Source organism: Pinus tabuliformis, chromosome 1_2 (assembly GCF_031772625.1).
Source record: "Pinus tabuliformis cultivar Carrire ecotype Pingquan chromosome 1_2, CPIR1, whole genome shotgun sequence".
NCBI classification, from domain to species: Eukaryota; Viridiplantae; Streptophyta; class Pinopsida; order Pinales; family Pinaceae; genus Pinus; species Pinus tabuliformis.
The window spans coordinates 89,032,358-89,046,159 of NC_142298.1; the positions used below are offsets into that span (position 1 = coordinate 89,032,358).

Consider the following 13,802-nt stretch of genomic DNA (forward strand, 5'->3'; position numbering starts at 1 on the left):
CTATTGTTGCATAAATTTGCTGTAGGGAGGTCCAACTCGTATTTGGTGATGAATTTTACCTCTGTCTTGTGACGATTGGCAGAGTTTACCTAGAACTGGAGCTCGAGTCAGCAGTCAAAACCAATTAAAATCGCAGGGACGAAGGGTTGAGATGTTAAGCGGTCACGTGGATGCTGCGTTGACCGTAGGAGGAAATCATGTATCGATCATAATGATAGTAGTTGGGAGCAACGTGTGCACCTGAAGTTCAGTTTGGTTCCAAACAAGGATTAATGGATCATGAATAGAGCGACTGTGCAGAGAGGGATTCTCAACCGCCGAGCAAAGTGACCACTTTCAAGCAGTTTTGCGTAAGGGAACAATTGGTTAGTGGAAAAATTCCACTAAGTTTTGGTTTGGCCAATTCGCTAGCCGATTTTCGAGCCATGTTATAATTTTATGAAGGCCGAATTCGCTAGTTCGCAGGAGGCTGTGTCATTTGTTTGATTGGTGCCAAATCTAATTACGTAATTGGTTAAGAACAAATATGCCGCTGTGTCAAAGCACCAAAGGTTGACAGGAGTTGGTCGTATTTTCAATCAAATTTGATTGTTGGTGATAAAATGATTTCCAGCTGTTTATTTTGTACGTGGTCAAAGCCAAGCTCGTGCCGCAATTTTGAAAGATTGGGATAATCATTCCGCATAGCAAAAGTTGTCGACTGCACTCATTGAGGGGACTGGGTGAAGTTAATTGTGATTTAAGCTCTTGTGCTAGACCGAGCTATCATAGAAATCTATGCCATTGATTGATTGCAAGTGGGCCAAAAGGGGCTGGTCCCACAGGGCTAGGCTCTTATATTGATCAAAATCAAGTTTGGAAAAGCTGTAGCAAAGTGCAGAGTTTATAAACCTGTATGTGAAACTTGCTGCAGTGGCATCCGATTGGTGGGGATGCTGGTTGATTGATCTGTTGTGATCAATCTAAGGGGAGTTTGGTGACCACGATTGCCAGAGAAGATCTGTGCGTAAGGCTCGGAGAAAACAATTCTGGGTTGCGGTGGAGCATAGAAGAAAATTGCCTCTGAACGTGAAATATATCTCCACTAATCTCTACACTCTTGTTGGACGCATATTGTGGTTTGTTGGAGGCATTTACTACTTACTTTTACATTCTATAGCTGAGGCTGACTGTATTCTGCTTATATCTTCAGATTATTTCACTTGTTGTGGAATGCAAGTCTCATCACAAGCATTGAATGTGGGAAGTTCTGAGTGGTATCACTTGCTGGGCACACTTCATGACAAAGAAATAACTGCTGGAGTTCTGGGTTGATTACATGGCTGCGCGCCTGCATTTCGTGGAGTTATTTGGCACCCAGGTTTGCTACAAATCATCTGCTCAAGGGGCTGAACTGTAACCAGGTTTCTCTTTGTGTTTGAAACATCTCTCTAATTTTGATATAATACAACTGAACTACATAATTTTCCTTAGATTGGCAACTGCATGTTATTCCTGCGTAGAGCCAATAGGTGTTGATTTATGTTCCATCTCTTGCATACAATTTTAGCACTAACATAGTCACCCATAAATTTATGTCCTTAGCTGCTGTTAATGTCTAGTCTTGAATTACTGTAGCCATCTTGTATGAGCCTTCTAATAATGGAGTATTTAAAACATCTCATGCACCAACACAACAGTGCCTGAATGGGTTGCAATATTGACCAGAAGACAAAATTTGCCAGTAAACCTCTCTCAAAAGAGATCCATGCCATTCTTAACCATGAGTAACCAAGAGATTTGTAGAAGAAGCCAGAAATAGGACACAAAATCCTTGCCCTTGGAACTGATTTGAAATACATGAGGGTCACATGGAAAGTTCTCTTCAAACTTGATGAACTAGATGCCCTCCTTTCCAAAGTGAGTCAATTAGAGAGGAAGAAGTTGATGTGGGTTTTGAAACCAGCCATGCTAGCCTTAATACAGAGCAAGTTCTTGGAGGAACCTTGTGAAGGGGTCAGACTTCTAGTTGCATCTTGTCTTAGTAACATCATGAGACTAACCGCCCCTATAGCTCCTTACAATGATGACGTTATGAGGAGAGTTTTCAAGCTGATAATGGATACTTTTCAGGACTTGGACAACAGTGCGGGTCCTACATTTGGGAAGAAGCTTGAGATTTTAGAAGTTATGGTTGTAACTAGGACTTATGAAGTCATGTTTGATCTAGAGTGTGATGGTTTGATCTTGCAGATGTTCCAATGCTTCTTCAGCATTAGGAAACATCATCCTGACAGAGTCATAGCACACATGCAGTCCATCTTGTCATCATGTATGAGAGGTCGTGATGCCATCTGTCAGGAGTTGCAGTCTCGATTGTTGTCTGTTTGGAGGAGAGAGCAGTTGGTCTCACTTGTTGCTTATGGTCTAGCTGAGAGGTTGGTTGAGCAGAACATTGGGTTGTTCAGGAGATAGTTGACCAGGGAGGAGCAACTTAGGTTTGGGGGTTCATGCAACAAGAATGAGATGAGGAGGAAGGGACTTTGCTTCATTTGCAAAGGACCTTGGAGACCATACCACTCATCCTTGAGTGACACTGAGGACATGACAATGGTAGAGTAGGGAGATCTTCTTCATGTTTATTAGGATGAGAGCTCTTTGTTGGACGAGTCCATGGGTTCATACAATGATACCTTAGAGGAGCACGAGTAGTCATATGGAGTTGATGACAATAGCCCAGATATGCATCCCTGTGTGGTAGAGGAGTATGAGGAGCAGCTGATTGTTCACATATGGGAAAGAGATCAGGGAGCAGATGAGTGGTTGATGATTCATGATAGAGAGCACATAGAGGAGCATGAGTCATGGTGGGTCATTGACTTCAGGGCATATTCATATGATGAGCAGTCTGTGGGTCCTAGGAGAGACATTTAGGAGAGTGTGTCACCAGTGATGAGTCAGTGTGAGCAACATATGATGGAGCATGAGTCAGCTAAGGAGGATGAGGCGCCTTTTTGGGAGAGCCGGTTGGAGGTTCATAGTGAACTCGTGATGATGGAGGATGAGCAACCACCCTTGGGATCAGTCATTGATGAGGAGCAGACAGATGTACAGACAACTGGCGGGGTGACAATGTTCACTGACACTTGTCCTCAGGAGACGCTGGAGTATGACAAGACAGTTTGGCAGGAGATTGGTGGATTGGAGGAGCGTGGAGTTTCCTATAAGGTGAGGGAGATGGCAGTGCATCCATCTTTGGGTCCACCCATTGATGAGATGCAAACAGGTGCAGTGGCAGCTAGCCGAGCTGCAACATTTTCGGGCAACAGCGCTCTCCAGGAGTACGTAGACAGGGCTTGTGGCATAACTTGGCTACTTGTACCCATTACAAGGAGAGAGGTAGACCTTTCTTGATGGATATTGCTGACCAACCAGATAGGGCAACATGAGTTGAGCATGGATCATCATCAACACAGTAGACTCGTTCCTTACACATGAGTCCATGACTTAGATTGGCGGGAGATCATGAGTTGGTAACTTGGTATCCTTTTAATGGAGTGTCATTTTTAGTCAGGAGCATTATATTGTAGGTGCCCTCCAAGGTGAGGGATATTGCATGCGTCAGTTGGCAGCAGGATGTAGGTTGGTCACTCATTAGTATTTCAACATGGCTTCAACATGATGAGATTGACCTTGGTCTATGCCAAGGGTTGGATTGGAGAGAGGTGATGAGTTGGTACACGGTAGGTGGAGTAGCATTCATAGCTAGAGTTATAGCGCAACAGGACTCGTGGAGCCTTGATGCTCCTTCTTGGTGGCATTGGGATCCAGGAGGATTTGTTGATGACAGGTTCTGTCGGAGATTGATCTGGGATCCAGGCATCGAGGAGTCCATTCATGGTGGGTTGACACAGGAGCAGAGCGTCACCCAGTGGTTCGTATGGGATCCTGACATTGGGTCTCAGTTGCGTGGGACCACCAGATTGGTCCACATATTTGGATTGCTTGAGGGCAAGCAACCGGAGCCATTTGACTTTGATCCCATTCCAGAAGCAAATCGAGATTGAGTTCCAAGTCCAGTCGTTGGCCTTGAATCAGTTGATCCCACATAGGTAGCAGCATTAGTGGTAGAGCCTGAAGCAGTTTAGATCCTTAAGCCATAGAGGCAAGAGTTTCACCATTACCAGAGATAGAGGAAGCATCTCGCCCAGCGTCCTTTATAGTTTGAGATCGAGCAGATCCAGTTGTTTCCTCGATAACTATCATCTTCTCTTCGATGTAAGTAGGACGAGTTCATACCTAAGCAGGAAGACTTGCACTCTTGGGGTGGGAGGACTGTCATGTCCCCATTTTTATCTTTCTTCATAGTGCAACCAGGGTGGATTTCCAGGGTAGGAGATGGTTAGGTCAGTGGAGCCGGTTTATGGCATCACGAGTTCTGATGGAGTTTTGCAGAGTTTTTATGGGATTTGATGGCATTCACTTGGCATATTCCATCATCCGCACAATTTTCCTTTCATTCCGTCGCATTCTGACAACTTTCAGAAATCAACATTATTATTGGGCATAACTTAATTATTTTTTCTCAAGGTGGCATTCTGAGGAGATTAATTGGTGGAACAACTCAATGTAATAGCTTGTTTGAACCAGAACAGGAAGATCTACAAGATGGGATGGTTAGATATGAGTTTTAGTGGCCTGAGGAGACATGGTGGCCAATTTACCCTTTTCCCGCATTAAAAAATATTTTAATTGAAATAAAAGAGGGAAAAGCGCTCCATGATTAAAATAATAATAAAATAGAAGGTTCTAGAGGAGTCCATCAAATTTATAAAAGAGGAGGAGACCATTGGAGGACATCTTGGATTGAGTATTGTTTCTTGTATGAGAGATTGAGAACCTGGTTCTCTACTCCATTGATAGCCCCAGGATGAAACCCCTCAGGTGATTTAGAGAGATTGGGCGAGCACCCATCTTCCCTTGGTGAATCCATTCAAGGTTCACAAGTTGCAATGTATTGGTTTTTCGGTTTGTTTTGGAGGCTGATAGCGGCATTATTGTAGATCTGTCCGAGGCCATTATTTGCATGTAAACCCCAGTTCTTCTAATATAATAAAGTTGAAGATTTCCTGTTCATTGTGTTATGAGATTGCAATGCTCTGTTTTGTTTATTTTTACATGGCATCTTTTGTTAAATGTATGATAAATTTTATGGGAAGAGCTTGTTCCAAAATTTTCTCATTCGGGTCATTACAGATTGCTTGATTTGCCAGAGAATCTGCCAATGTTTTGAGGTCTCTTAACACGTGCTTAGCTTTGGTGCTAGTGAAAAGAGATAGCTTGTTCATGCTTATTTTGTGGAAGGAATTTAGTTTGAAATCTGATGGTGTTTTCCAAGATTGAGGTGTCTAATAGTATTGTTAAAGTCACCCACTATGATAAGGGAGTTAATAGATAGTTTTTTTGTCAAATTAATTCCTTGAAGCAGGGCATACATTTGCAATTGATTGTTAATTGCTGTTCCCAAGCTCCATGATTACCTTTCTTATGTTTGTCCACTGTCACCATAAAGTAGCCACCCCCTGGGGTGCCTGCCACCCAATATTTATTGCAGAGATGTAAATACTGAGAACTTGCCCAACAAATTTGGTTTGTTCACCGGGGCCACAAAGTACCCCCACACTGATTAGATGGGTAGAGTTTGAAAGCATTGAATATTTCGAGAGACTTTTCGGCAACAACATTAATAAATCTATTAAATTGTTAGGATCAATGTTGCAAGAAACCCCCCCGATCTAATGCCTGAAGCGCGTCCCGTACGGATTCGTCCAGGAAGAGTCCCCAGAAGCGCGACTCCAAAATTCCGAAACGCGATTCCGCCTGTTTTGGATGCTTCTTGGAAATTCCGGAAGCGTCCCTCCGAAGCGCGCTTTGTACGGCGCTTCAGCCGTACGAAGCACGGTGCTCCGGAGGGCGAATCGTATGGTTCCCGTATGGTTTTGAAGACGCTTTCGGAAAAAGCGCCGCGCTGTTTAGAAAATCGATTTTTTTTAATTTTAGGTGAGTTTGCATATTGGGGGTGGGTCCACCTTGGGTTAGGGTGAGGAATGAAGGGAATAAAGCCCCCATTCATTCCTCATTTGCTCACTTTGAGTTTATGAGAGTTGGAGAAGAGAAAAGAGGAGAGGAGAAGAGAAGAGAGGAGAAGAGAGGAGAGCTTGGAGGAGTGAAGGAGGAGCTAGGAGAAGGAGGAGGAGCTTGGAGCAAGAGCTTGGAGGACTTCATCTACAAGAGCTAAAGAGGTAAATTCAAACCCCAAACTCCCTTTTTTTTTGACATTTTTTTTTGTATTTTTCTCCTCCCTCTCTTACTCTTTCCCATTGTTTCTACTTGCTCCTTTACTTGCAGGTTGTCTACCATCTATATCCATATTCTAAGATGGTGTTCTTTTGGTTTCTATGTATCATTCCACTCTTGGTTTTAATGATGGCAAGGGAGAGTAGGAATAGAAGGGAAAAAGCACAAGAGGACAATGGTCCCAATATGAGTGACCCAATGTATGATGAGGAGGAAGGGTTTGAAGAGGAAGGGGATGATGTTGAACCTGAAGGGGAAACTGAAACACTAGAGGGGAAAGCTGCATTAACACCCTTGTGGAACTATGTGACCAAACTTGATGGGGGAAAGGGTGGTGGAAGCTACAAATTTGTGTGCCCTCATGGTTGTCATGGAGGAAAACCATATAGTGGTTCATATACCCGTGTGAGGAGGCATCTTTGTGGGGTGCTGGACAGTGATGATAAAAAGGGTCCTGTGGGGATACAAATTTGCCCAAACATTTCATTTGAACAAAGAAGAAAATACATCCAAATAGAGGAGGCTGCACAACAAAAAAACAAGAAACAAAAAACTCATTCTGAATCAAGTGCAACCTCTAAATTTGGTAGCTCATCTCCTCATGGTACTTCTGCAAGCTCTGGAGGTAGAAGAACAATAGGGGATTTCCTTAATGTTGCTGGGAGGGATGATGTGGATGGAAAGATAGTCCGTTTTCTTTGTGCTTGCGGTGTACCATTCAATGTGCTTCGCTCTCCCTATTGGCATGAAATGGTAAAGGCCATCAATGAAGCCCCAAAAGGATACAAGGCCCCCAACTATGAGAAAGCTAGAACAATGTTATTAGAAAGAGAAAAAGCTAAGGTTCAAAGAGCTTTGACACGTTTTAGAAATGAGTGGGTAGATTCTGGGGTATCCATTGTATCAGATGGGTGGACAAATATTAGAAACCAACATTTGATAAATGTTCTTGGTGTTTCTTCTAGTGGTGCAGTATTTATTACATGTCATGACTCCTCCTCCATCAGTGCATCTGCACAAAACATTGCAGATCTCCTATTGCAATCAATCAAAAGATTTTGGTCCAAATAATGTGGTTCAAGTGATCATAGATAATGCAGCAAATTGTAAGGCAGCAGGAAAAATTATTGAGCGTACTCATCCACACATCTTTTGGTCTGGTTGCCTGGTTCACACATTGAACTTTTTGATGCATGATATTGTGAAGCACAAAGAATGTGGGTGGATTACTGAGCTTTACAGGAGAGGGAAGCAACTCATTAAATTCATCACAGGGCATACAAGGGTAAACTACTTCTATGGCACTTACTTCAAGTTGCAGTTGCTTAAACTTGCAAAGACAAGATTTGTCAGTGATTACCTCACCTTTAGGTGGCTAGTGAAGTTGAGACAAGCTTTAACTAATTTGGTGTGTGCTGAATCATGGGATGAAATTAACACTGACAGAGATGGTGCTAATGCAGTCAAGGACATTGTTCTTGACATTTACTTTTGGTCACAGGTTAAATATGTTTTGCAATTCACCAAACCAATTTATTACATGATCAAGTTTGGAGATTCAGATTGACCAGTAATTGGGGAGGTGTATGAGCAAATGGATAGCCTGTTGGGGTAGATTAAAGACATTGTTGAGCCTAGAGATATCAACTTGTACAATTATATTCATGCAGAGGTGGAAAACCGATGGGAAATGCTAAATGTTCCATTGCATGCATTAGTATATGTTTTGATACCTAAATACTATCATCCATCATGGCTTTCAACACCAGCACCTGGGGGGAAGTAGGAGAAAACCACACCAAGATCAAGAGTTTCACAAAAAATATATGGCTGTATTGAGTGAATTAATCCCTGATGAGGAGGAGGCTGCATTGGTACGGAGACAGTTGAGCAACTATACGCTTAATACTGGTCCATTTGGGAGCATGCATGCAATTAGAGATCGAGAGACTTTTTCTTCTCTTGAGTGGTGGAACATGCATGGAGGGGCTACTCCACTTCTACAGACTTTGGCATTGCGGGTGCTATCACAGGTGGTAAACACTTCTTCTGCAGAGAGGTGTTGGAGCTCTTATTCTTTCATCCATAGTGTTAAAAGGAACAGGTTGAGTTTAGACCGGGCAAAGAGCTTGGTTTATGTTCATTACAACTTGCGATTGTTGTCCCATTACTGTGAAGATGCAAAGTCTAATAAAGACCTGTTGATTTGGGACAAGAATCCAGAGGAGCCCAATTTGGAGGATGGAGTGTTGCGGTTAGAGCAATTAGAGGATGCTTTTATCCAGGTATGTCCATTGTGGTATGAATTTTCCTTATAAAGCATTTCTCTAATTCATGTTTTTAATTTTTTTGTTAATTAGTGTTTTTTTTGCATTAATTTTTTTAGCGATTCCAGGATGATGATGATCATGTTGATAGGCCACCCTCACCCCCATCTGGTCCCTTGGTTCCTAGGTTCCATGGTTCAACACCAACAGTAGGGGGTTCTTCTTCATTAATTTCAATGCCACTGCCACAACTTCCTCAGGCACCATCTTCTTCATTGCCACCACGTGGAGGCCTGCCGCCACATTTTCTTCGTGGTGGAAGGAGGAGAGATTAGTAATTTAGTAGATATATTCACAATTTACTACTTTTGTCATAGATTACTCATTAGACTTGTAGGCTTGTGAATTTGAATTTTGAACCTTTTTTGTCTTGGCGATGACCAAGTGACATATTTTGTAAACATTATTATTTGAATTTTGGACATGACAAATGTTGACAGTTGCTCACTTGCTAGATAAATTATAATATGCTCTATGTTTTATGTTTTATAACATGTTTAAATGTTTTATGTTTTATAATATGCTTAAAAATTTGATGTATGTTTGTAATCGCTATAATATAGATGGTTGATGTACACACTAGTAACTACAATAGAATCATGGATGCCATATCTATCTTGATTTGTGCAAAAATATGCATGTTTTCATGTCTTCTACAACTAATTTGGTATTTGGGATGTTTGTTTTGAGTATAAATGCAATATATATATATATATATATATATATATATATATATATATAGCAGATGCTTCCGTAGACACTTCGCTTCCTAGATTTTTGGAAAATGATGCTTCCGCGTCCCCGCTTCCAAAAAACGTCCCTGTTTCATCTCCGCTTCATGCAACATTGGTTAGGATCACTACCCTATTGGAGGTTATCATGTCTGAGTAATAGACGTTTTTCACTTAAGTTTCAAGATTTCTTATTTACTTAAGATAGTAATTTCAATTAAATCTGGGAAGCCTTCCTTCCGTTTGATGTTTTCCATTATTGGCAGGAGGCACCCCTCTAATAGAACAGCAACTGCTCTGAGCAACATCCTATTGCTTGCATTTTCTTCCCAGTGATTTTGTTGATTGCGTTTGGCCCCAATGCTAACTTGAATTCATTTCGTTAGCTTTTTAATAATCATGTTATTATATTTCAATTTGCTTACACCTTCTTTTCCCCTTGGCGTACTTGAATTGTATACTTAAATGGTCTCTTCTTTGACTGTTTAGAATTTTCTTGGTACTATTACTGTTTGAATTGTCGCTTTTAGGGTAATTTTAACGAGTTACCAGCTGTGGCAATCGAATATTATTGTTTGACCTGTCGCTTTTAGGGTGATTTTAACAAGTTACCAGGTGTGGCAATTGAATCTTGATGTTATACAGAGGCTACTATGCTTTAGAAATAAAGAGGATTCTCCTTCAGGTATTTAAGTTGATGATTGCTCAAGTTATATGGAGTTAAAAGGATTTGGGCTTGACAGTTGACATGGGTGCTAGTTCAAATTTGTGTAGTAATATAAGAATAGAAGTGTGTGCCTGTCAGAAGGAAAGAAAGAGGTCTCTTAATTTGTTAAAGGTGGCTGATTCAAATCGGTTAATGATAATATTGACAGTCATTAGTAACCATCTAGAATATTTGCTCTTGACCATACTGGCAGTTAATACTGGTTTTGTATAATCAAGGCTTCAATGGCACAGTAGAAGTTGAACGAATGGACAGTTTGGGGCAAATCTTATTTGTTAGTTTTGATCCACGTCTTGTTTATTTAATTATTATTAGTCCACAACTAGAGGATGTGACTAACTCTGGGATTTTCAGGTGACTTCTGTTGGAGCAGTTGTTTTATTGTCAGCGCTAGTTGTGGTTTCCATATATCCCTGTCGTGCCGCATTTGCCTTTGCTGGTGCTAACACTGTTGCAAACGCAGGAGGCTCTGCTGCTTCTGCAGTTGGAGGGAAGGCATCTGGCACTGCTTTACGAACAGAGTTGCTTAGCAGTGGTTGGACTGGATTTATTGCAGGATGTTTGCACACATTGTCAGGGCCTGATCACCTCGCTGCTCTTGCTCCTCTTTCTATTGGTCGCACAAGAATGGAGAGTGCTGTTGTGGGAGCTCTTTGGGGTTGTGGTCATGATGCAGGTCAGCTTATTTTTGGCCTCTTGTTTCTGTTGCTGAAGGATAGATTGCACATTGAAGTTATCCGCACGTGGGGAACAAGAGTTGTGGGCATGACATTACTTATTATAGGTTTCATGGGCATTAAAGAGGCCTCAGAGGTGCCAACCCCATGTGTAGCTTTAGATGGGGGTGAATGTGATGTCAATGACTTGGAACCTGGACAAAGTTTGGCAAGTGGTAAAAGAAAGATTGGTTTTGCAACCTTTGCTACAGGAATTGTACATGGACTGCAGCCAGATGCCCTTATGATGATATTGCCTGCACTTGCCTTGCCTTCACGTCTGTCTGGAGCTGCTTTCCTATGTATGTTCCTGCTTGGCACTGTTTTTGCAATGGGTAGTTATACTGTATTTATTGGGTCTTGCAGTGAAGCACTGAAAAATAGAGTTCCAAGAATAACGGAGAAACTTACGTGGGTGTCGTCAATTATAGCAATAAGTCTTGGAGTCGCTATTCTTCTCAGCCAGTTATTTGGTTTCAGTCTATTTTAAATTTAGTGGATTCCTAGCTAGCAACAAACTTATTTTCTCATGCCTTTGAACATCAATGCTTTTGGGGGTTAATATTTTTTGTACGAGTTCCATCTACATTTTCATCCCCGAGGACTGTAGATCTCTTTCTTGCACGGGCACAAAAATCTGATAAAGAGAAATTTTGATTCAAAGCATTTTGCTTCCTTCGAGGTTGCATAAGAAATGGCAGTGTAACGATCATTTATAAATTAGGTTGTATCAGCAATATGAGTATAATAATCATATAGTAATCCGGCACTGTTATTGGCAAGCTGACATATTTACATAGTTGGGAGTGTCCAATTGAACATCATTTCTCGTGCAATTTCATATGAGTAGTTGCTAGCTGTTGTGTCCACTGGGACATTCAACTTGCAACTAGTCTTCACATTTCTGGCTAGACTTCTACCCTGGTCAGAATTCGCACAGGCTAACATTGCAAGTTGACGGTTGAGAAGTGGTAAAAAAGAAAGAATCAGCACACACTCTTCTTGCAGGTGGATGTATAATAATTCAAATTTTCTATCATTTTTAACTGTTTTACTAGCTTAACCCACGGGGAATTTGAACCTTGAATCTTATGGTTTACATAGTACTTCATAACATGACGATCGCCAATTGAGCTCAGCTGCCCCGTGAGCTTTTTTTTTTCATTATTTTTATTCTAGGCACATTTAAACCTTGAATCTTATGTTTTACATAATACTTCATAACATGACATGGTTTACATAATACTTCATAACATGACGATTGCCAATTGAGCTGCTCTGTGAGCTCATTATTTTCATTCTTTTTTGTGCCCATTATTTTAGAGGGAATAAGTTGTCTGTAGCACGTAGTTATTGCATGAAAGACATTTTTACAGTCTAGTGATGTCAATAATGTTTACCTCATCATATTCTGACTTGGAAAAAAATATAATACTATAACATATAAGAGTTGTAATATTATATAAGCCAAATATCGATACGAACATAAATAAAAGTATATTTATATATATAAAAGAGAGATATTGGGGAAAAAATATAATACATATAACAAATAATAGTTGTAATATTATATAAGCCAAATATCGATACAAACCTAAATAAAAGTACCTTTATATATATATGAGAGATATTTGATAAACACCTAATATAAAAATTGATATAAATAGAGATACCAGATTTACTTATGAATATAAATACTATAGATATGATATTTACATAGAAATATTACTACAATGAAAACATAAATATTTAACAATAATAAATGTTGTGTTTTTATATATCTATATCTGCATAAGTTTTAATTTTTGAGCACTATGGAGTTAGAGGGAAACTACAACCAGCTTAGATCCATTTAAAATGATACAAAATTTTACTCGTAAATGAATTTGATTTCTCTTATTGCTTAATTGATCCAAGGTTAAGATGGATCTATGGTGGTATTACATCCCAAAGAGCTCACCACGCTCATATTAAATGATTTTTCATTTTATTTATTTATTTATTTTTTTAACTTACAAGTTATTACGGTTCCAAAACATCATTTTTTGGAAATTAATTAATACATAGTACTTTGGAAGTACTATCAGTGAATTATTCCATTACACGAGAGAGGTTTATCTTTGATAGACTTCTTCATTCATGCAAGAGATTGGGGTAAAGCCATATTAGGGTTTTGATAATATTGGTGCTATAATTCTTCTCGTGGTTACCATTCCATTAGTTTTTGAAAATATTGCTAGTGTGCAGATCAATTTCCCCTTAAGTGAGTTATTGGTAGTGAGTATCAATTTTTTTTTGTTTTGACTTGTTCAAGCATGCCAAAAAATGCTATTCTTAATTGTCTTGGTCTTGATTCTTTGATGGGAGGATTTTGTTGTTGTTCCTTAATCATTGAAATTGACGGTAACAAATTATGACACAGATTTTGATTGAGTTTTATTTTTGTTGATATGCTTTTCATAAAATGACAAGTTGATTGTCTTCTTGATGTAAACCTAGAATTCATTGAGGATGAATTAAGAGAATATTTTTCTTTCAAAGTAGTTGAGCTTACATATCTATATATACAAATCAAGAGCATGTACATCTAGATCATGACATTCAACTGTTAAAGAGTGGTTGGATAAGAGCCCTTTGTTTAGTCAACATATTTGTTAATATATAGATTTCGTTTTTCATATCAAAGGTCAAATTCTTAATGATATATATAGAGGACAAATATTCTTATAAAATGTTTTTGCTTTGAAAAAATATCACAACTTAATGGAAAAATATAAGCAATAACAAATTATATAAATAGTCTCTCTCTCTCTCTCTATATATATATGCCCAAGAAAAAATCATGCCTTTAATTTTGGCACAAAATTGAAATTACAATCCAAAGGTGCATAAGGGCACTAGAAAAACATTAGGTACAATCACAATGGACAAATGTAGTGAGATAACTTAATCTAGATAGAGCATA

At 39.6% G+C, this 13,802-nt stretch overlaps 1 protein-coding gene across 1 annotated transcript in view; it reads left to right on the forward strand.

The window, feature by feature from the left end:
• LOC149204581 (chloroplast protein FOR GROWTH AND FERTILITY 2-like) overlaps positions 1-11,619 on the forward strand; it is a 150,719-nt gene extending 139,100 nt beyond the window's left edge. Inside the window, exon 2 of the mRNA XM_089394758.1 lies at positions 10,476-11,619. Within this exon, the coding sequence (XP_089250884.1) occupies positions 10,476-11,327 (852 nt within the window). The 3' untranslated portion in view covers positions 11,328-11,619. The remainder of the gene's footprint in view (positions 1-10,475) is intronic.
• Positions 11,620-13,802: the final 2,183 nt, after the last annotated feature.